Source organism: Elephantulus edwardii, unplaced genomic scaffold, assembly GCF_000299155.1.
Source record: "Elephantulus edwardii isolate Elephantulus edwardi_28Jun2011 unplaced genomic scaffold, EleEdw1.0 scaffold00039, whole genome shotgun sequence".
NCBI lineage: Eukaryota > Metazoa > Chordata > Mammalia > Macroscelidea > Macroscelididae > Elephantulus > Elephantulus edwardii.
In genome coordinates this window covers 21185064-21207180 of record NW_006399789.1, presented here as the reverse complement: position 1 = coordinate 21207180, position 22117 = coordinate 21185064, and the positions used below count along the sequence as shown (strand labels likewise).

At 37.8% G+C, this 22117-nt stretch overlaps 1 protein-coding gene across 1 annotated transcript in view; it reads right to left on the bottom strand.

The window, feature by feature from the left end:
* The window catches only part of THEMIS (thymocyte selection associated), a 329386-nt gene that overhangs the window by 261470 nt on the left and 45799 nt on the right, over window positions 1-22117 (bottom strand). Inside the window, exon 2 of the mRNA XM_006885033.1 lies at window positions 3134-3292. Within this exon, the coding sequence (XP_006885095.1) occupies window positions 3134-3292 (159 nt within the window). The remainder of the gene's footprint in view (window positions 1-3133; window positions 3293-22117) is intronic.

Genomic DNA, 22117 nt, shown 5'->3' with positions numbered 1-22117 from the left:
AACCAGGTCACGTGCTGATTTTGTGACAGACCACCAACTAATCATATGCAAGTTCAAGGTGAAGTTGAGGAAAATTAAATCAAATCCATGGGAACCAAAATTTGACCTTAAGTCTGTCCCACTCAAATTCCAAAACTATCCCAGGAACAGGTTGGAGGTCTTGAGCACCAATGAGGGTAGACCAAATGAGCTCTGGGAGGATATCAAGAAAATCGTCCCTGAAGAATGCAAAAGATCAATACAAAGGCTGAAGAAGAAGAAAAGACCAAGATGTCTGTCAGATGAGACTCTCAATATTGCATTAGAGCGCCGAGAAGCCAAAGCTAAAGGAAGAAACCAAGGAGTCAAAGAGCTGAACAGAAAATTTAAAAGGCAGCACAGTACGACAAAGCAAGATACTATAAGGAAATGTGCAGAGAGCTGGAGTCAGAAAACCAGAAGGGCTGAACTTGTTCAGTATTTCTTAAGCTGAAGGAGTTGAAAAACAAATTCAAGCCACAGTTGGCAGTACTTAAGTACACTTTGGGTAGAATGTTAAATGATCCAGGAAGCCTTAAAAGAAGATGGAAGGAGTATACAGTCACTATATCAGAAGGAATTGGCTGACAGAAAAGAATTCCATGAAATACCCTATGAGCAAGAGCCTGTGGTAATGAAGGAGGAAGCTCAAGTTGCTCTGAAGGAATTGGCAAAAAAAAAGGCTCCAGGAGATCATGGCATACCAATTGACATATTTCAATAAGCAGGCACTGCTCTGGATGTGCTAAGTTGTGCCAAGAAATCTGGAGGACAGCCAGCTGGCCAACTGACTGGAAAAGATTGATATTTGTTCCAATTCCAAAGAAAGGTGACCCAGGCGAGCTGTCCTCGGCCCCCTGCCCAGGACGAGCCGTCGCAGCCTCTGCCCGGGGTGGGCTGCCCTCAGCCCCCGGCTTGGGGCGAGCTGTTGCGGCCCTCTGCCCAGGGCGGGCTGCCCTCGGCCCCCGGCTTGGGGCGAGCTGTTGCGGCCCTCTGCCCAGGGCAGGCTGCCCTCGGCCCCCTGCCCGGGGCGAGCCGTCGCGGCCCTCTGCCCGGGGCGGGCTGCCCTCGGCCTCCGGCTTGGGGCGAGCCGTCGCGGCCCTCTGCCCGGGGCGGGCTGCCCTCGGCCCCCTGCCCGGGGCGAGCCGTCGCGGCCCTCTGCCCGGGGCGGGCTGTCCTCGGCCCCCTGCCCGGGGCGAGCCGTAGTTGCCTTCTGCCCGGGGCGGGCTGCGCTTGGCCCCCGGCTCGGGGCGAGCCTGAAAGCAACACCCTCAAAGCCCTTCTATTTGTAACTCACAAGTTTGTTCTCTCTAGGTTTGCTCCCTTTCCTATAGGTAACCTTAACTCTGAGTTTTACTCCATAATTGACCCTGAATCCAGTGCCAGTGACAAAAAGGAAATACAACTGACAGCTAAGGAGGCAAAGGAGGATGGAGCCTCTGGGTTCAACCAGCCATCCCCACTGGACCCACCTGGGAAAACACTTTGCAGTTAAGAGGGGAGCAAATGACAGGAAAATATCTTCTAACAGAGCAAGAAGGCAAGCAGCTGTTACCCAAGACCACCAGTAAGGTGATAAACCGTCCTCCCTTCCCCCCTTTACATCTACGCCCCTGTTCAGCATGAAGAAGCCAGAGAGTCGGCATCCAATTCCCAAATCAATAAGACAGTTGGTTTAATTACTATTGGAAAATGCTTGTCATTCCTCTGTAGCATCTGGTCCCCACTGGACCCTCATCATTTCCTTCACCTGCTCCCCCCACCGACCAAACTGTGCAGCTCTGCAACTGCATCCTGGCCCATTCCTCACCCTTTTGCCCCCAACCCTCACCTCCTTGTACCCCCAATATGTTTTTCCCAATAAAAAAAAGAAAGGTGACCCAACAAAATGTGGAAATTATCAAACAATATCATTAATATCACATGCAAGTAAGATTCTGCTGAAAATTTTCCAAATAAAATGACTGGAGCAATATGTCAACAGAGAACTGCCAGATGTGCAGGCTAGATTTAGAAGAGAAATAAACTAGCATAATAATTTAAAAAAATTTATAAAGGAAGACACAAATATCTCTTTACAGAAAATGTTTACTGACTCTTGTTTGAAAGAATAAGAAAAAGTAGAAAACCGTTAGTTATTATTCAATAATACTGATAATACCACAGTTGTTGTTGTTGATTGCCTTCAAGTCGAGCACGACTCAAAGCGACCCTATGAATGAAAGGCCTGAAGACCCTCTACAACTACAGACATTTATAAAAGTTCATAGGATTTTTGGAGGCATGTTACTTAGGAAGCGGATGCCACTCCTGCTTCCAAAATATCACAGTATTTGAAACATTATGGTATTATTGAGTAATATGAATTTTTGAATATACATAGTATGTATAGAAGTACATTCTATGGTGCCTATGCTATTTTGAGAACATTAAAGATACTTACATAGATCAAAAGGTCAGTGAATTTTCTAAGAAAGGCATGATTTTTGAGCTAATTAGTGAAAGTAAGTAGGTTTATATAGACAAGTAGCCGTTGGAAAAACACATAATGCTAGGAAAGCCGGAGGATCGGTGAGAGAGAGGAAGACTGTCTGCAAGATGGATTGACAGAGTGACCATAAATTGGGCTTGTGCCTGTCAGAGATCTGAGCAGTCTTCAGGATAGGGCAAGATTCAGATCTATTGTTCACTGGGTGGCTATGAATCACAATGGACTTGTGATCAACTAACAACAACAACAAATACCAAAATCCTTACAGAAGCAGACTACCACATCTCTCTCCTATAAGCACCTAGTGGGCTTGTATCCCAAATTTTCTAGTTAGTTGTGGAATGTTTCACCATTGAGCCGCAGCACTCCTTAAAAGAATTTTATTATAATATTCTTCTTATTTTTTACCCAATAACAAAGAGGATATGGAACAATGACAAAAATATCTTATTTGAGAGTAAAAATACCTTTTTTAGATATAAACCTGTTAAATTGATTTCAACTTAGGGCAATTCCAAGTTAGGAGCCAAGTACTTAGCTATAGGCAGCATTCAAGTTTCCATATATGTATATAACTATTAATACCACAGTTTGGTATTGAGAAATGTTTGCAATATACTGTACCTGGAAAATTCATAGGCAATTCAAATGGTTGTGAAGATTGACAGCCTTCAGTGTGTTCACAGATTTCAGCTATGATCTTTTTAATTTTAAGACCAATAATTTTAATCACTTCTCCTGTTGACAAACAGCACTCATTTCCAAACATTTCATAAATTGAGCCTGAAAAAAAGAAAACAAATGTTTTTTAAAAAAAATCAGACAATGAAAAACAAAATAGAATGCAAAGTCTAATATAAATTGTTTTTACTCAGTTTCTCTCTTAGCTACCTACTACACAACAATTTAATCAAGCATGAAAAAAAATGTGTAACCTGTACCAGAACACTTATTTTCACTGAACCCACTGAGCAAAATATAAACAATGTTTTTCTTGTTGTTGTAAATTAAATTTATGGTTTCCTCAGCAGCTTTAGCTCATCTTTCCAAGGTCAAACTAGAAACATATCTTCCTCTGCTGCAATTTATTTTGTATTTTTGCTGGGTCACAGAATTAAGTTCACATGAGTCAATGATGATCTAAGTAAGTACTGCAAATAAGGTTATAATGTATGACAAGTTACAAAGACACAGAGTCTGCACACCAGGGCTGGGTTATGCCGTAAGAGCATCATCTCTGTTTATCTGACTTTATTCTCTTCATCATCATGAATGCAAACCTCCTGGTACCATTTTTAACTGTGAGTGTTTGACAAGCTGAAAACAACTCCCAATATCGTTATACTAACAAGAAGCAGACATGCCTAGACAAATTTAGGTTTCATTTCCATTTTAGATCTTCTTTTTGGCTAACTTTACAATATATGTGCTAAATTTAAATGTTTAATTCTTTATTTTTCTTTTTTATCTCTTGATAGATGGTTAGAGAAATCATAAGCTGGGCAAGACTAGAAAAGGGAAGGCAGAGTTCTGGGTGGTCTACTCTTAGGAAAAAAAACAGGGCAACACAACTAGATCTTTGCGATTTCATTGCTTTACAATTAAACAGTAATCTCAAAGTTGATATGAATATAAATCCACTCTACCTCATTAAGATAAAAAGTATATGATCATAATGTTTTATTAATTTGTTCTCTGCTGAATCCATTCATCATAGAATTATGTATGCTTGGTTGTGATAGGGAATTGAAAAGAAACACTAACAAAGGAAATCAATCAGAAACCGGTTTTGACAAAGATGTGTGACTGTGGCAATATAACACAAGAAAAGCAGACTCATCATCCTCCCCACCCCAGTCCCCAAGAAATAAACAAGATAGCCAGAGAAGCAGACTACCATAAATCCATCAGAAGCTGTATACCACCAGCTGTGTAAACTTCACTCCCTGGTGGAAAAGATATATAAGCCCTTTTGTAAGATAAAGACAGGGTCAGTCTGTCCTGACCTGTTTATAGTCAGTTATGAATGTCTAATAAACTCCAGTTTCTTTCTTTTGCTCCCACTTGGGGTCTTCTTGTGGTAGCGTTTTTTCAAAGGCTCACATCTGAGTCAGAACTTTCTATTTCTTACTTGAAGAGGCCCCTGGACCTCTTTGGAAATCATCCCCTTGACAGTCATGTTATACTGGATTATTCAACATGGCTTTTCTAGTCATTGGTTTTGGCTTTCACCACATGACTGGGTAAAACTATACAAGTGTGGGATGTTTGTAGTTCCAGTCCAAGATAATTGGAAAGTTTACTAACAATGTAAACAAGGTAAATAGAAGATTTTGAGTCAGGCCGTGATAATAAGTACATAGACTGGAACAAGTGTATCGGTAAATACTGTCGTCCTGATAGGCTTAAATAGAACAGAATCAGAGGCAGAAAATGGGGATTGTACTACCATTGGAAAAATGTACTGTCATTAGGAAAGAATTGTACTTACTACCTTTAGCACATTTGGGGCCAGAGACACCTGCACTAGAAAGAGGAACCTACGCCAGCCCAGCAGTAGCAGCAGAGACAACAAAGAACCAGAAACTGACATGAGACAGAGCCGAACTGGAGCTACAGACCCATGGAACCAACGCTGAAGGTCTTCAGCCAGGTTTACAGGGCTAGAGGATGAACCCATAAATAGCAATATGAACATAACAACAGCAACAACAGTTTAATTAGCAATACATAATTAGCAGGACTACAGAACAGCATTGTAACAATGCCCCAAAGACTTGAGGCTGAAAGTCAGAGGTTTTGTGAGCACACCTGAGAAGCAGTTTTGACTGAAGAGTTTTATTCCATTTTCAACTTGAAGTAGAACTTGTTGCCCACCTAATAGAGCCCATAACCTTGAGTATGATCTGTGAGTCCGGTGTGACCATTGCAATGTAAAAGCAGATCCAGGTGTAGAGTACAAGAATGCAGGGAGGAATAGTAATATTAGAATTTATAAAAGTAGGTACAGAAATGTGAGAGCATGTTTGACTTGATAGGAACTGGCTTTGCACTGTTGATCTTCTGGATGGTAACTCTTTTCCCTTCTGGGGCTAATCTGACTCATTGTATCACTGCCACCACTACAGTCTGACTGTTTTTAATACACAGCAGTCACTCAAATAATTTTTTAAAGCATGAGTGGGTATAATAAATGTTTACTTGACATCCAATCTAGCTCTTAAACAATTTTCTGCAATTATTTCAGAGTCCCAGAAAAAATCCAAGTGTCACATCCTCAAAAGTTTAAGATTTCTTTAAAGGGTAAATTATATTATTGTGTTATTGTTGCTACGTGCTGTCAAGTCAACTATGACTCATGGTGACCCCATGAACAATGGCTCTGAACCTTTCTCTGTTCTGAGCCAATCTCACTATCTCTGACACATCTGATCTCACTGACATAGTCACCATACCAATCCATATCATCTGCTATCTTTCTCTTCTGTGCTTCCAAGTATGATGTTCTTCTCCAAGGTCTGGTCTCTTATGGCAACATGCATGCTCAAAGAATGTGAGACAGAGCTTCAAAATTCTTGGCTCCAAGGAGCAAACTGGTTTCACACTCTCAAGGCCAGCTCTGTCTTGTTGCCTTGGCAGTCCATGGTTTGTTCAATACTCTTTTCCAATATGACATCTCAAAGACATTGATTCTTCTTCTGTTATCCTTAGTCATTGTCCAGCTCCCAGATGCAGAGCAAGCAATTGAGAAGACCGTGGCCTGGACCAGGCACTATTTAGTTTCTAGACTAACAAAGTTACTCTTTAGCACTCTGGAGAAGTCCTTGACAGTAGATTTTCCCCAATGCAATTCATTTATTGATTTCCTGACTGCTAGTACCAAGAGTGTTGATTGTGGATCTGAAAAAAATGCAATTGTTGACAGCCTCAATCTTTTCTCCATCTATCATGATATTGCTTAATGGCCTGATGGTAAGGAGCTTGTTCTCTTGATGTTGAGAAGCAATCCATATTGAAGGCTGCTGTCCTTGATCTTCTGCAGCAAATGCTTCAAGTTTTCTGTTTCAGCCAGCCACATTATGTCATCTGCACAATGAAGGTTGTCTTCTTCCAATCCTAGTGCCACATTCTTCTTTATAGAGTCCAGCCTCCAGAATTATCTGTTACGCATATAGATTGAAAAATGTGTGGAGAAAGGATACATCTCTGATGCACTCTTTCCTTGAATGATGACCTCTGTAAAAATCATTAAGGATAGTAAAATATCTCTAGACTAATAACACTAGCTAAGTCCAAATAGCAGTTACTGGAGGCAGAAAAAGAGAATTGTGCATCAAAAGAGATGTAAATCTAGTCTTTTGCCAGAGGACTTCACTGGCCAATTACAGCTAGAATTCAGAGAACAAGGAAGCCACTGGTGGCCCCACAGAAGTCAACAGCCCAACTATGGAGTGAAACTGAGCAGGGCTTTGTTATCAGTTACTTAACAAAGATCATTTTTGTGGATGTAACAGTGTATCAGGAATCCTTAATTAGTACAACAGTAAACCTAAATGGCTATTAATGAGAGACTACAATTTCAAGCTCACCTAGAGATGCTTCAGAATAAAGTCCTAGAAACCTATTTTTGAATAATTAACCATTCTTTGGGACAATTCTACTTTGCAATAACCCTAGAAGTGAGCCTTTGTAAACTCTATAGAGCACAGTTATAGTCTGACACATATGAGGTTACCAAGAGTAGAAATGGTTCAGCAACAACTTTTGTTATTGCTGCTGCCAAGTTATCTGTTCCTCAAACTTTGAGTGCATACTTCTACAACTCCTTTTGTCGTTTTTGTTATATTCCTTCAATTCTGATTCATGGTGACACCATAAATGAAGAGTAGAAGTACTCCCTGGGGTCTTAGAGGCTATACTATTTAAGAAGCAGTGCCAGGCCTGCCTAACAAGACCTTTCTGTGAGTGGATTCAAAACTACGAAAGTTTCAGCTAGTGACCAAGCAGTTAGCCATTTATAACTCCATAATTCATACTCTCATAAACTTTGCTACACTATTTCTTGTCAGCAATATTAACTCTTCAGCGGAACAAACTGTAGTATCAAGATAATAGTAACAAATTCACAATGGCATTTAGTTCCCTGAACTCAGAATATTTATTTTCTGTTATCCTCAAATGGCAACTAATTACATACTAATATTTTACATGTTTTATATTACCTCATCCTATTATTACTTGTTTTATGACTTTAATTTTTATTACTCCCCATTTGATGTTAAGCTTCTTGAGAGAAAATATAGGGTTGTGTTTTTGCAAAAAAAAAACCACATCATGTCAAAATCCTTGTTGTAATCATTCCAATCTTTAATGAAAACCCTTTATGAAACAAGTATCGTGTTTAATAGTAGATAATAAAGATAAAATGTATAGTCTCTTTCTCCTTAAGTACTTATTTTAAGGAATCTGATAAGCTTATGAAACAAATACAACAGATAATAAGGAAGCTACAGCATTGGAATTACAGAAGAACCTTAGTGGTGCAGAGCACTGAGTTGCTCACCAAAATGTTGGTGATTCAAACGCTCCAGCCATGTGGTAGATGAAAAGACCTGGCTAGCTTCTCCTAGAAAGACTACAGAGTAGAAAATATTACAAGGCAGTTAAACTCTGTGATGTAACATGATTTTGAAATGGAATTGACTTCAGGACACACAATTGTAACACAACATGGATACACATTGAGTTACTGTTGTTATATGTTGTTGCTTCAACTACAACTCATTATGACCAATAACAACTTGAAGCATTTAATTGAGCGATTACATGGGAATGAGAGTAGGGAAGGCTTTCTAGTACATACATTACTGGTGCTGAGAAGCAAAAGCAGGTAAAGGAAACAGTAAGATATAAAAGTGTATGATACAGATTAGGAACTTCAAGTAGCTAGGTCTAAAATGTAAGATCAGGAGAGAAATTAAACTAGAGAGGTGGAGAAGGTCCAAATACTGCAGTCTCTATTAAACCGTTTATTTAAAAAAATTATTTGAAATAAACTTCACAGTAAAAAAATTAAATCTCCATTTTTGCATATCATGGTCAAGGAACAAACCCCAATTAAATAAGAAATCATGCTGTTGCTGTTCCTGTTAGGTGTCCTCAAGTAAAGTCAGTTACATTCATAGCATTTCCATGCACAGCAGATTGAAATGCTACTCTGGTCCAATGCTGTAATCCTGCACTATCTTCACAAATTCTTTTGTCCTTAAGCTCATTATTCTCTTTACTGTGTAAGTCCATCTTGGTTGCAAATATCCCTCTCTTTTACTGACATTCCATTTTTCCAAGCATGTTGTCCTTCTCTGGGATTCTGGCACCTGCTTATAACCCAAAGCATGTGCTATGAAGTTTCACCAAACTCAGATTCATTGCTGTAGAGTTGGAACCTACTCACAGCTGATCCACCAAGGGGTATCATAAACCCCAGATGGGAAATTGCCATCTTTATCCTGCAGAACCACTTATGGATTTGAACCATCAGAGAGGCACAGCTATGGGTTTTACCATCATAACTCCCATTGTTGTTTATTAAAAACTCTCTGGCTGTACTTCTTCCAAGGCAGATTGATGTTTTCTAAATTCTTTCTATTTGAAGTGTAGTTTTCTATGTAATCTGAGCACGTGCTAAGTCTCATCTGGCCTTCAAACCTGTTGAATCAGAATCTGCAATTAATAAGTTTCACAGGTGACTCCATTCAACAAACACCCAAAATGATCTCTAACCTGAGATTGTTGTAAAACTAATTATAGGAGGGGAAGTATGTCATATAGAAAAAGCATTAGGTGTCATTGAGATGGAAAACATTGCCTTGTGGGAACAGCAAAGTGGAAGGATTTTAAGAAAGGAAATGATGTCAGATTTGTCATTGTCACATGAAATAGAATTTTTTAAACTTTAGACTTTGGGGCTTAATTTCTGTGCAATGAGTGGCTAGTTGTAGATGTAGTGTAGATCAAAACCACTGGCTTGCACGGCCATGTTTTTTTTTCAAAGGCTTAATTGAAAGTCAAATGAAAAGGTACAGAATACCGAAGGCAGAGAATTTCTATAGTTTGATCAACATATGGAATGCTTTTGATTCTTAAGGTCTATTTCCAAGCTTCTTCCTCTTGAAAAACTAAAAGGAAAAGAGTGTGGGGTAGAAGATGCATTTAAGTCGTTCTTGTTAGGTGCCTTTGAGTCAACAACTCATAGCAATCCTATGAACAATAAATCAAAGCCTTCCCAATTCTGCACTATCCTCACAAATTCAAAGTCATTAATTCTTATTTGGTCTTCCTTATTCATATTCACTGTCCAGTTTTCACATGTATATAAATTAAAGAAAAATACCATGACTTGAGTCAGGCACACCTTAATCTTTAAACTGTAATTCTCACTCTTCAGCACTTCAAAGAGATTTTTGACAGAACATTGGCCCATTGAAAAATATCTTGATTTCTTGACTTCTGCAAACATGGGTGTTGATTGCAGATCCAGTTCATATGAAATCCTTGACAACTTCAAAATCTTCTCCATCTATCATGATGCTTCCTATTGGTCTAGTTGTGAGAACTTCTATTTTCTTGGTATTTTAAAGTAATCTATAGTAAGTGTTAAAAACTTTAATCTTCAATAATGCCTCAAATCTTCTTTACTTTCTACAAGTATCTGTATAGCTTAGATTGTTGATGACTCTTCTTCCAATTCTTTTTTTAAAACTTTATTTATTGTTATTTATTTATTTTTCATTTCGATGAACATCTACAGAGATTTTGGAATTCCATTCATTCATTGTTGCACCCTTCTCCCCCACCCCACCCCGTTTGCTCCTCTCCTTCAAAGGCAAAAGAAAAACTCCCTCATTGGTACACAATCCCCCCGTACCACCCCCAATCCCACCCCCAACCCCAAATATAATCCACTCTGCAACCCTCATTCCATACTCTTAAAATAAACATAATGCCCTAAAATATAATACTTTTAAACTATTCTCTCCCCCATAGACTTCAATGCTGTAAACATATTTCATCCAGTTTTTCTCAGTCTTACCCCCATCCCAATGTCAGCCTCATTCTACAACAGTGGCACCATATAGCATTTGTCCCTTTGTGACTGAGATACCTCACTCAGTATAATGTCCTCCAGGGTCACCCATTTTGAATAATATTGCATGAGTTCCTTGTTTTTCAATGCAGCATAATATTCCACTGTGCGAGTATACCACAGCTTCTCTAACCATTCGTTTGTTGATGGGCATTTGGGTTGTTTCCAACTCCTTGCTATTGTAAACAAAGCCACTATAAACATGGGTATGCATATATCTACTTGGATGCCATTTATGGTCTCTTTAGGGTATATTCCCAGTAGTGGAATTGCTGGGTCAAATGGTATCTCTATTTGCAACTTTTTGAGAAAGCGCCACATCGCTTTCCACAGTGGTTGCACCATTTTACACTCCCACCAACAGTGAATAAGGGTTCCAGTTTCTCCACAACCTCGCAACAAACCTCACCAGCATTTGTTGCTTGCTGTTCTGTTAAATTTTGCTAGTCTTACTGGTGTGAGATGATATCTCATAGTTGTCTTGATTTGCTTCTCTCTCAGAGCTAGGGATTTTGAACATTTCTTCATGTGCTTGTTGGCCATCTGAATGTCTTCCTTGGTGAAGTGTCTGTTCATATTTTGTGCCCTTTTTTAAATTGGATTATTAACCTTTATCTTGTTGTGGTGCTCAAGTATTTTATAAATTCTAGATATAAGTCCCTCATCTGACATGTCATTACCAAACACTTTTCCCCATTCTTATGTTGCATTCTTCATGTAGTCTGCCTTTTGGAATTGTTTTCTTAGCATAAAGGTCTTAAACCATGCAGTGCATGTGTATGTGTTCTTCTTGTCATATATTAGTTTGTTTTCCAAATGGAGCAAGAGACCGCTGCATGGTTTAAAATCAGGAAAGGTGTGCATTTGAGTTGGATCATTTCTCAATACCCAGTCAACCTGTGTGCTCAACAAATCAATTGAGAAGCTAGACTCTCTAAAGAAGATTGTAGCATCAGGATAGGAGGAAGACTCATTTGCAACCCAAACTATGCAGGTGATGCAACCTTGCTTACCGAAAATGAAGACAACTTGAAATTCCTGCTATAGAAGATCAAGGACTATAGCCTTCAATACAGATTGCATCTCAACCTCAAGAAGACTAAAACACTCACCAATGGACCAATACAGCAACATCATGATAGATAGAGCAAAGACTGAAATTCTCAATGAATTCATCTTACTTGGATTCACAATCAACACCCTTGAACTAGCAATCAGGAGACAAGGAGGTATGCTGCATTGGGAAAGTCTATTGCCAGGGATCTCTTCAAATTATGAGGAACAATGATGTTAGTTTGAAGACAAGGTTGTGCCTGATTCCCATCATGGTCTTTTCAGTCAGTTGCTAGACATTTGAGAGCTGGACAATGGATAAGGATGACAGAAGAATTGATGCCTTTGAGGTGTAGTATTGGGAAAGAACACGGAATATCCAACGGACTGCCAAAGGAACAGATACATCTTGGACAAAGAGCAGCCACAGTGCTCCTTGGAGGCAAGGACAGCAAAGCTTCATCTCTCATACTTTGGAAATGTTGCTAGAAGAGGTTATTCCTTGGAAAGGACAACATGCTAGGAAAGGTAGAGAGTCAGTTAAAGAGAGGGAGACCCTCACTGAGATGGACTGACATGGTGAAAGCAACGTGCACAAGTGTGTCACAGATGATGAGGATGGCATAGGATAGGACAGGGTTCAGATGTGTTATTCCAGGATCTCTATGAGTTGTATTTGACCTGATGGCACCTAACGACAACAACAATCATATATGATAGAACTCTAGTAGAGTAGTCCATAGTGAATTGTGCTGCTAACACAAAGGCTGCACGTCTCCAGACATTCACATACCACAGGAGTGAGAGCTACCTGAGAATAATAAACAGTCTCCTCCTATAATGACCTGTAGTCTACAAAACCCAAAGGAGGTTTGCTTTGCTGTGGGTCAGAACTAACTGGAGAGCAGTGAGTGTGTGAGTAAATCATATTTTAAAAGCAAAGCCTTGTGTAAGTGATAATCTTTGATATTTCTCTTTAATATTTAAAGGCCCTGATTTAATGAGTTCAGATATTAATCAAAAGATTGAAGGTTTGAGTCTACCCAAAGTCATATTATAAGTAAGGTCCAGTGATGTATTTTTTTTTTAAATTTAGGTTGTTTATTTTTCATTTCAATGAACATCTACAGAGTGATGTATTTTTGAGAAACTGAACAATGAAGCCTCCTATGAAGCTCAATTTTACTCCAATACACATGAAGTTAACATGAGTCAGAATCAGAGTAACTGGTACTGGTGTTGCCACGTTAGTATAACTTCCAGTTCTCTCTAACCAGGAAGCTGCTAGCTCACATTTAATAAGAAGATGTTTAACAATGTTCAAGACTAAGGAGTTGAGTCGACAGAATATAAAACAAAGCTCAAGCCTGTGAAACAGGAAGTCTTCTTAGATTATGTTACCATCAGTATAATGTCTCTTTAATATACATACTTTTCTCAGTTATAAGATAAAATGGGAAATTTTTAAAATAACCTAATTTTCTTTGTTCAGAACAAGGACATATAATATGTGTAATTGCTTTTTAAAAATTTGCTAAGATGTGTGTCTAAAATACATGTTTGTGAATATATATAGATATGCATATTAAAATGGTTTTCCTCTCATTTAAACAAGACATACATTTTGAATATGCAAATCTCGAATCTACTACATTTTTACAGACTGATTCTTTCCAAGTCAGAGCATATGTATTCAAGATAATGCCAAACATCAGAGAAAGCTGGAACAAAGCAGCCTGTTTTTAGTGATCAAACATCGCCCCTGAAGGCTGTAATGAAAGAGCTATGTGCCTTTGAAATCACCTTTTCTGTAATGTTACTTTGCTCAATAAAAACGACACATTAATGTCCTTTTATGAGCTCATTTCTTGTTTGACAATTCTTATAAGCAATGCTGTGATCACATCAGAACAGCCAAACAATTGGTTCGATAGATTTTCTTCCATCTCTCCTACAAAGTTAAAACGTTTGGTGGTCAGGGAGTCAGGGAAGAGGAAACTCAAATTGTTAGGATGTTTGGGGCTTTTTCTGGCCCCTTTACTCAAGAAGCACTCATATCACACACCCTGGCTGCCCAAGGCCACTTATGCTCTTACTTCTCATCAACCTGTCAAAGTCCTAAGGAGTCCATTAAGTTCATAGTCCTCATCAAAGCCTTCCTTGATCTCCACACCGAAGCCAGAGTGAATTTTCTCTTCTGTCTTCAGATAGAACTTGGCAGCCCTCCCCACTGCAGCACTTATCAAAGATGTGTTGATTTAGGATATTATATGTGACTACTGATTTTATATTTATTTTATAATTTAGTATGAGCTCTTAGATAATAGACATCATCTTAATTGTATTATAAACATATTTTAATGAGTGCATGCTTCCCACACGTAGACAGATGCAGCTAGTGACACGGTTTTTGTCTTTTAGATCTTTCGTAGAAGTTATGGTATAATAGTTTTACTGTAAATTGGCAATAACCTGAAGTAAATATAACAATGGTCATTATACTTCAGTCGGTTGAACCATGGTCAACTCAAGGCTTTGAATTGGTTTATGGAATAGTTTGTTTTTCTTACTATCAAATAGACAAGTATATGTCTGACTTGCCAGAAAGCTTGTGGACTCCCCAGACAAGTATCACTCATTTTAACATAATTCTAACATATGAATCAATTTTAACATAATTTTAACATATGAATTTCTGTTTGTTCAATTTGCCATCTTACTTACCATTGTGTTTACCATTTTTATAGTGCTTGATTTCCAGGAGGGAGCTATGAGATAATCTGACATTATTTTGGAGAGAGTGGAAAAGTACATCGCAAAGTCTTGTTGCTGTTCTGTGACAATGCACATAAAACCCTTCAGACTGAGGTTGCTGTGGATGATGAATCCTTGCACTGAATCAACAGGTGTAACTATTCTTTGCTTTAAGGTGGTAGGACTCATTGAGCAACATCCCAATAAAGAAACATCTAAGAAATAATTCCACTGGCAATCATATCTATAGAATTGGTGACTGATAAGATATTAAGTTACCATTATTCTAAAGATAAGTTTAATTTTTTTCAAATGAATTTTGAGATAACTTAAGGAATCACTGGAAAGAAGCTTGGAGATGGCTCTGGTTGTCTGACTAGCCAGAGTACCATAAAGATAGAGCCAACTTGCTTTGTAAGGCAAAGATAAAATCATTCCCAATAAATGGAAAAAACAAACAAACAAATATATGTCCAAATAAGAATTGAGGGAGCTCTGGTGATCTAGCAGTAAGGACTTGCCCAGCCAACACAATGGCAAGCAGTTTGAATGCACCACGTACTTCATCAGAGAAAGACAAACATTCTCCATCCCTATGTTTTACAGCCTCTAAGAACCTGCTAGAGGCCTAGCTATGAGTCAATTCCAACTCAACAGTATATAACAACAAATACAACAAATTTAAATGAACTTAATATTTGAATGCAGTCTGTATTTGCATATGTGTGTGTATAACATACAAATAAGTAGTTATGAAATAGCAAGATTGAAACCTTACTATTGTTGTTGTTTATTGTTGTAGAGTCAAGTACAACTCATGGCAACTCTATGAACAAAAGCTCTAACGCCTTTCTATAATTGTTATCATTTCGTCAAGTTCGTAATTTCCATGTGGTTTAGGAAATGGATGCCACTCCTGCTTCCAAACCTGTTTTACATCTAGGAACTCCACCAAACACAGTCCACAACTGTAGACCGTTATGGTATTTGAAACCCCAGTGGCACAAGGTTCAGCATTACAGCAAACCCAGATTACCTCAATACAGCAAATTGACAAGGAGTGATGTACTACAATATAGAAGAATGTTGCTCCAAATATAACAACACTAGTCTCATTTAGCAGTGGTTAAGTATTGTCATGTCGAATATGACTCATAGTGACCCAAATGAACAAATTACTTAAACTATGTTCTCTGATAAACATCATTTCTAAATGATTATAGAGTTCATGGAGTTTCCAGAAGCATCTGTTTTAGGAAGTGGATGCCACTCCTTCTTTCAAACCTTAGTCAATCTAGAACCTCCTCCAAACACTGTCCATGATTCATAATCATTAGTAGGAATAGATTTTATCATTCACACATAGCATAGAAAAGTAAATCTGAGCATGAACTAGAATTTTTTTTTCATGGTCATAGAGACTCTCCTCTACCCACTTCCACACGTACTCAAGTTTCCACTCCAAATATCAGTATAAGAAGTGAAAACTTCAGCATCAGCTAGTAACGAAAATTTTGCCAATACTAAAAAGAAAAAAAGTAAAATCCCTCATATTTCTAAGAATATGGGATTAAAGTGAATATTGAAAACTCTCAAAAAAGCTGCAAGTGGAGAAATAAAGAATATCAATTTGGATTGGGAAGACTGAAGCCTAACAAACTGAAATACTGTTGTGCCTTCAAGTGGGAACTGACGTGTAGCTGACCCTTCAGCAGGTTATCAGAGGCAGTAAATCACATGAGGAAAGAGGGCACATCCTTCTCCCGAGGAGCAGCTGGTGGATTCCAACCACTTGCCTTTGGGATTATATATAGCACAGCTTCTTATAACTAGGAATTAAAAGAGTGGAGCATCATAAATCATAAATTGTCTACATTTCAGTGATTCAGAAGCAAGTGCAGAAGAATATTAAAATGACCCAGCTTTAATGGTTTGCATGAAAAGGTTAATTTTTATTAGTCTTCTTAAAAGCTTGAGGTTTTTTTAATGGTATTTTTTATTCATTTAATAAATTACACAAAAATTTACTATCAAGGTTTGCAAGTTGTTATGATAGAGGTTGTCCGTTGGGACTCTTTATTAACAATTATAATAGCAATGACATTTGGAGTATATATGTGTATAAAATTAACATACCTCCTCAGCTTTCACAAAACATTTTCCTGTGATGAGGAGACAAACCATTGGTACTGGGTCTTCTAATAAGTAATATCAGTAACAAAATCAATTTATGTGTTCCTGCAATTTGAAACTTCAAAATACATCATAAAAACCTGTTTCTTAGATAAATAGTGCTGTGTTAGTTTATTGTCTTATGAGGACTTTGTTTCAAGTACATGTTACCTACTCAATTTGGTTGTGGTTTATATCCAAATATTTTTAAAACGTGCTAGATATTTCTCATTATTTATATTAATAACCCATTCTCCATGTTCCACTTAATGAATATAAATGTACTTATTGCTTTGATTATACAGGGGCTGAAATGCACTACATAATGTGCTCACATGATACATGAAAAATAAAGCTCTGTTATGCGCTGGTGATGTAGCCTACAGGGAGTTGAGAGGCTAGCCGAAGGGTAGACCCTCCCTAATGGTTCGCTTCCACTAGTGGTTCTATAGTAGAAAGATGAGCTATCTCTTCCGGTGCAATGTACAACCTCAGAGACCCAAAGGAGGGTTCAGCTATGAGCTGGTCCCAACTTGAGTTGAAATCATTGATGGCAATTTTTTAAAATTCCTCTTTTGGTTGTTGTTATGTGCCATAGAGTCACCTGCAGCTCATAGCAAACATACGTACAACAGCCCTAAACCCTGCTCTATCCTGTACCAATCCCACTGTCTCAGACACACCTACCCCCATCACCCCAGTCACTGAATCAATCCACTTCATAGAAGGTCCTTCTCTCTTGTACTTGTCCCTCCACCCTCCCAAGCATGACGTCTTTCTCCAAGAACTGGTCCTCCTTGCAAAATGTCTAAAATATGTCAGATGAAGCTTCAGAAACTTTGCTTCCAAGGAGCAGCCTGGTTTAATCCTCTCTAGGATGAACGTGTCTGTTTTCTTAGAAGTCTATGATATATTCAATACTCGTCTCCAACAGCACAGCTCAAAGGCATCAATTATTTTATCCTCCCTAGTCATTGTCCAGCTCTCTGGTGCATAGCAAGTGATAGCAAAGACCATGACCTGTATCAGGTGCACCTTAGTCTCTAGAGAGACACCACTGCTCTCCAGTACTTTAGAGAGATCCCTAGCAGCAGACTTTCCCATCGCAATACATCTTTTAATTTCCTGGCTGCTGGTGCCAAGCAAACTAAAGCTGTTAACAATCTTAATCTCTTCACCATCCATCCTGATGCTGCCAAATGGCCCAGTGGTGAGAATCTTTGTCTTCTTGATATTGAGCCTCAATCTATATTGAAGGCTGCAATCCTTGACCTTCTACAGCAAGCACTTCAGGCCCTCTTCAGTTTCAGCATGCAAGGCTGTATCATCTGCATAACATAGATTGTTGATTCTTCCTCCAATTCTGATGTCACATTTCTCTTTATAGATCCCAGCCTCTTGGATAAACTCTTCTGCATATAGGTTGAAAAGGTATAGAGATAGGAAACATCCCTGATGTACATCCTTTCCAGTTTTGAACCATGCAGTGCTATTTGTGAATGATAATTTACACATTGAGAATAAAATTTATAACATTTTGAAGAAAATTAGAAAGCTATTTTATATCCATTGAATTACAAAATCCTGAGCTTGAAATAAACATGTTATTTATATTTTATTTTGTTTTCTATTAATTGATTTTTACTCTGTGTTCTTAAAGTCCGTGATACTTTGGAAAAAGGAAATAAACCGATCCTTTAGCACAGAGGATTTGAAAAGTAGTCCCCTCAAGCATTAAGTGCAAACATTTGGCTCTATTAAATGCAGAGAACCAGGATACAGCCTCAGGAGACAAAGGGTTAGAGTAAAATATAAACATATTGAGAAATGAAAGTTATAACTTAATATATAAAGTCTTAATCAGTGTTATTATCTTTCTCAATGTCATCAGTAACCTTGGTGCCCTGACTAAAGGACAAATGAATTTTAATCAAAATGACAGTAATAGCTTTAATTGCAAATTATTAAATTGGTATTCTGAATTGTGCATTATGTTCTTCTGAGTCATATGAGATAGTACATGATTTCAATTGACCCTGGAAGTTCTGAGTTGATGGACCTACACTGCAAAGGTCCAAAGCCACAAGTAGTGTAATTTCCTAAGAGATATGCTCTGAATTTTATCTGAATAGCATACCAAGTATTCTCTGTAACAAAAAAAATGGCAAATATTTGGAATATATTTTCTCATTTTTCTGTCTTATCATTAAACATCCATCGGACTTTTACCACTAAATCCAGATATGCCCTAACAATCGTCCTTAATGTAAATGTCCAGATGAACATCCACCAATAGAAGGTGTCCTGCTAGGTAAACTGTTCTCCAACCCAGTTATGCAATGGCTTGATTTTACTGTTTTTAGGCCTTCTTGGCTGATATTTATTTTTAAAGATGTTAGTTATCAGATTGGATTACTTTTCTCTGAAAGGTTTAGTCAAAAGATATATGACAGAGGAAAACAGACCCTCTCAATTCATGATTTTTTTTTTCCCTAGGGCAGCCAGCTGCCTAAATTGAGAAATAAAACATCTAGTTAAACTTGATTCTAATCACAGCTTTATATATCTTAATGGAAGCCATAAGATGAGTTTAAGTTTTCTTTACATCTCAAAGTAAAGAATATACACACCTCTGATAATTTCTTAAATCATTGACTCCAGTGTCAGATAGGAGGCAAAATACCATCTTGTCCTACTAATGTATTACAATAACTGAGTCTCCTACACAGTATCTCTGCAAGCTGTTTTCCAATCTATATTTAAACAAATTAACTGATGGGTGGATTTCCTTCTTTAACTGATTGATTACTTTCACCATTTTCACTGCTAAAAAGTCTCCATTTTATTATGTACAATCAGTGTTACTATACAATATGCACTTTCTTATGCTTGGGATCACACAGAAATCAGCTATGTAAATTCCTATGCATAGCAGCCTTAAATTAAAAAAGTTTGATGATAATGTCATTGGTTGTTTTTCTAACACAGAAGGCAACTTGATCATGTTTAGGATCCTGTTTTGAGTATACAATTCAATTAAGCTCTCATTGAGTCCATTCTGACTCGTATCAAATCTACAACAGATTTCTGAGGCTGTAAATCTTCTCAGAAGATGACTATCTCTCTCCCTCAGAATATCTTGAGAATTCAAACAACTGTCATTTTAGTTTACAGCCCAACGCATTAGGCTTCCAACTTCCTAGGGCTTCCCCAATGAGTTAAAGAAATTCCTAAGGTGTGCCTGATTCAGACAATTGTTTTCACAAATTACTTGCTATGCATCAGAGAGCTGGACAATGACTAAGGATAACAGATGAAGAACTGATGCCTTTGAGTTGTGGTGCTGAAGAAGCATATTGAACATATATCATGGACTGCCAACAGAATGAATAAGTCTATCCTGTGAGGGTGAAACCAGGATGCTCCTTGGAGGTAAGGATCTTGAAGCTCTGTCTCACATACTTTGGGCATATTGCTAAGAGGGAATTGTCCTTGGAGAAGGACACGATGCTTGTAAAGTTGAAAGGACCGTGAAGAAGAGAAAGACCCTGGAGGAGATGGATTGACACAGTAACTGGGGTAAAAGCTGTAAATGTATAGGAGATAGTAAGATTGGTTTAAGATAGGGCAGAGGTCAGAGCTATTGTATGTACGGTTGCTATGAATTGCAAGTGACTTGACTTAATGATATAAAAACAACAGCAATAGTAAAAAGGGTAGTAATAATTTAAGTTTAATAGTAAATTTAGACAAATAATCTTATTAGTAGCTGAATTCAATATCTCGCATCCATTCTACCATTAAAACAAGTCATAATGATTATTGCCAAAGTAAATAGAAAATACTCTTTAGTCATTGTTTAGCTCTGAGACTCAAAGCATTTTTAATACTTAGGGAAATAATATTATTTAAATAAAAAGTAAGCTTTATGAAAAGGAAAAAGGTTTTGAAATTGTCAAAAACTTCTTATTAGAATGTAAAAATCAAATCATGCATGATTATACTATAGTAAATTACAGACCAAGGACATCTCAGTGTATGACATAAAAGAATTTCTCACCTTTCTGAAAAAATAGGTTATTATTATTATTGTATTTCAAAGAGGGGAAAAAAGTAAATTTTCGCTTTCAAAATGTGATCTTTGGTCTACATCTGAAAAAAACTTAAAGCTTGCTTTCTTTTTTTTTTCTTTTTTCTTTTTCAGAGTTGGCTTTTATTAAAGGAAGTAACAGTCAGGTCTGGAGAAAGAGGTCATAGAATGTAAGCCTTGAAGTCAGCTTGGGAAGAGACAGCAGGAATCCAGGCAGTCTTCTGGGGGACTGGCTAGCAAGGAGAAGGTAAGCTCTCCGTATTCATAACTGCCCAATCGTGGGGAAAGAAGAGACTTCCATAATTAACTTATCCACATTCTCTGGAGTCAAAGTTAAGAAGCCACAGTGCATAACAAATGACCACTCAAATAAACACCAAAATTAACCTGAAGAAAGAACTTAGTATGAAACCAGGTTTTTTGACCCTATCATTTTTCACTATGACAATTCTACTTCTTAACATTGTTGTTGTGTACCATCGAATTGGAACTGACACACAGTTGACCCTTCAGTGTGTTTTCTGAGGCAGTCATCACATGGGAGGAGATTGCCTTCCACTCTGCTGAGACCAGTGTACTGATCATCCGCTTGGCTTTTCCTTCTCCTCTAGTGAAGCAGAACTACTGGAAAAACTGCAGAAAGAAACCCCCTAAAGCTTCTCCAATCAACGCTTGATTTTGCAGCAATAAGGGAAGATAAGATGCTTATACAAAAAAGATCCCCTGAATCATATAGTTTTCCATTATATGAGTGTATATTACACAGATAAATATCCCATCATTTAAAGGGACAATCCAACATGATCTGCATACACAATGTATTAGTTGCTTCATCTATGGAGTTCCAATTTACATTAAGTGCAAGAAAAGGATAATCTCACTCTCTGGATACATTAACTTGACAGTGACTTTCATCTAGCTCAAAACTACCTGTCCTTTCATGAAAAGCCTTTTAAAACCTAACAAACATCTGTGACAGTTCAGTAGGGTGCATATCCTGCATCACTGTTAATCTTCTTCAACATCTGTAATATTCCAAATCAAAGTTGCCACTCTTGTTGTCACGCTCACAATCCATTTTAGTAAATATGTTTAAGTATATCAACTATATTGATCTACAAAATGAAACACCTTCATGGTTTCAGAAGTTTCTTGATTTACCCATCACGTCTTTATTTTGCCCTACAGCGAATCCTTTTTTATGTAAGAATCTGATTGTCTAATTATTTCAGATTGACTTTTCCTTTGCCTATTCCAATACAGAAGCTATCTATCCATTTTGTTTTCCTACTCTGTCTACCACTTCTTGTCTCACTGTTTTTCAAAGCTGCATAATACTTTACTGTGTAACTGTACCAGTTTCTCTATCGATTCATTTGTTGATTGGTACTTG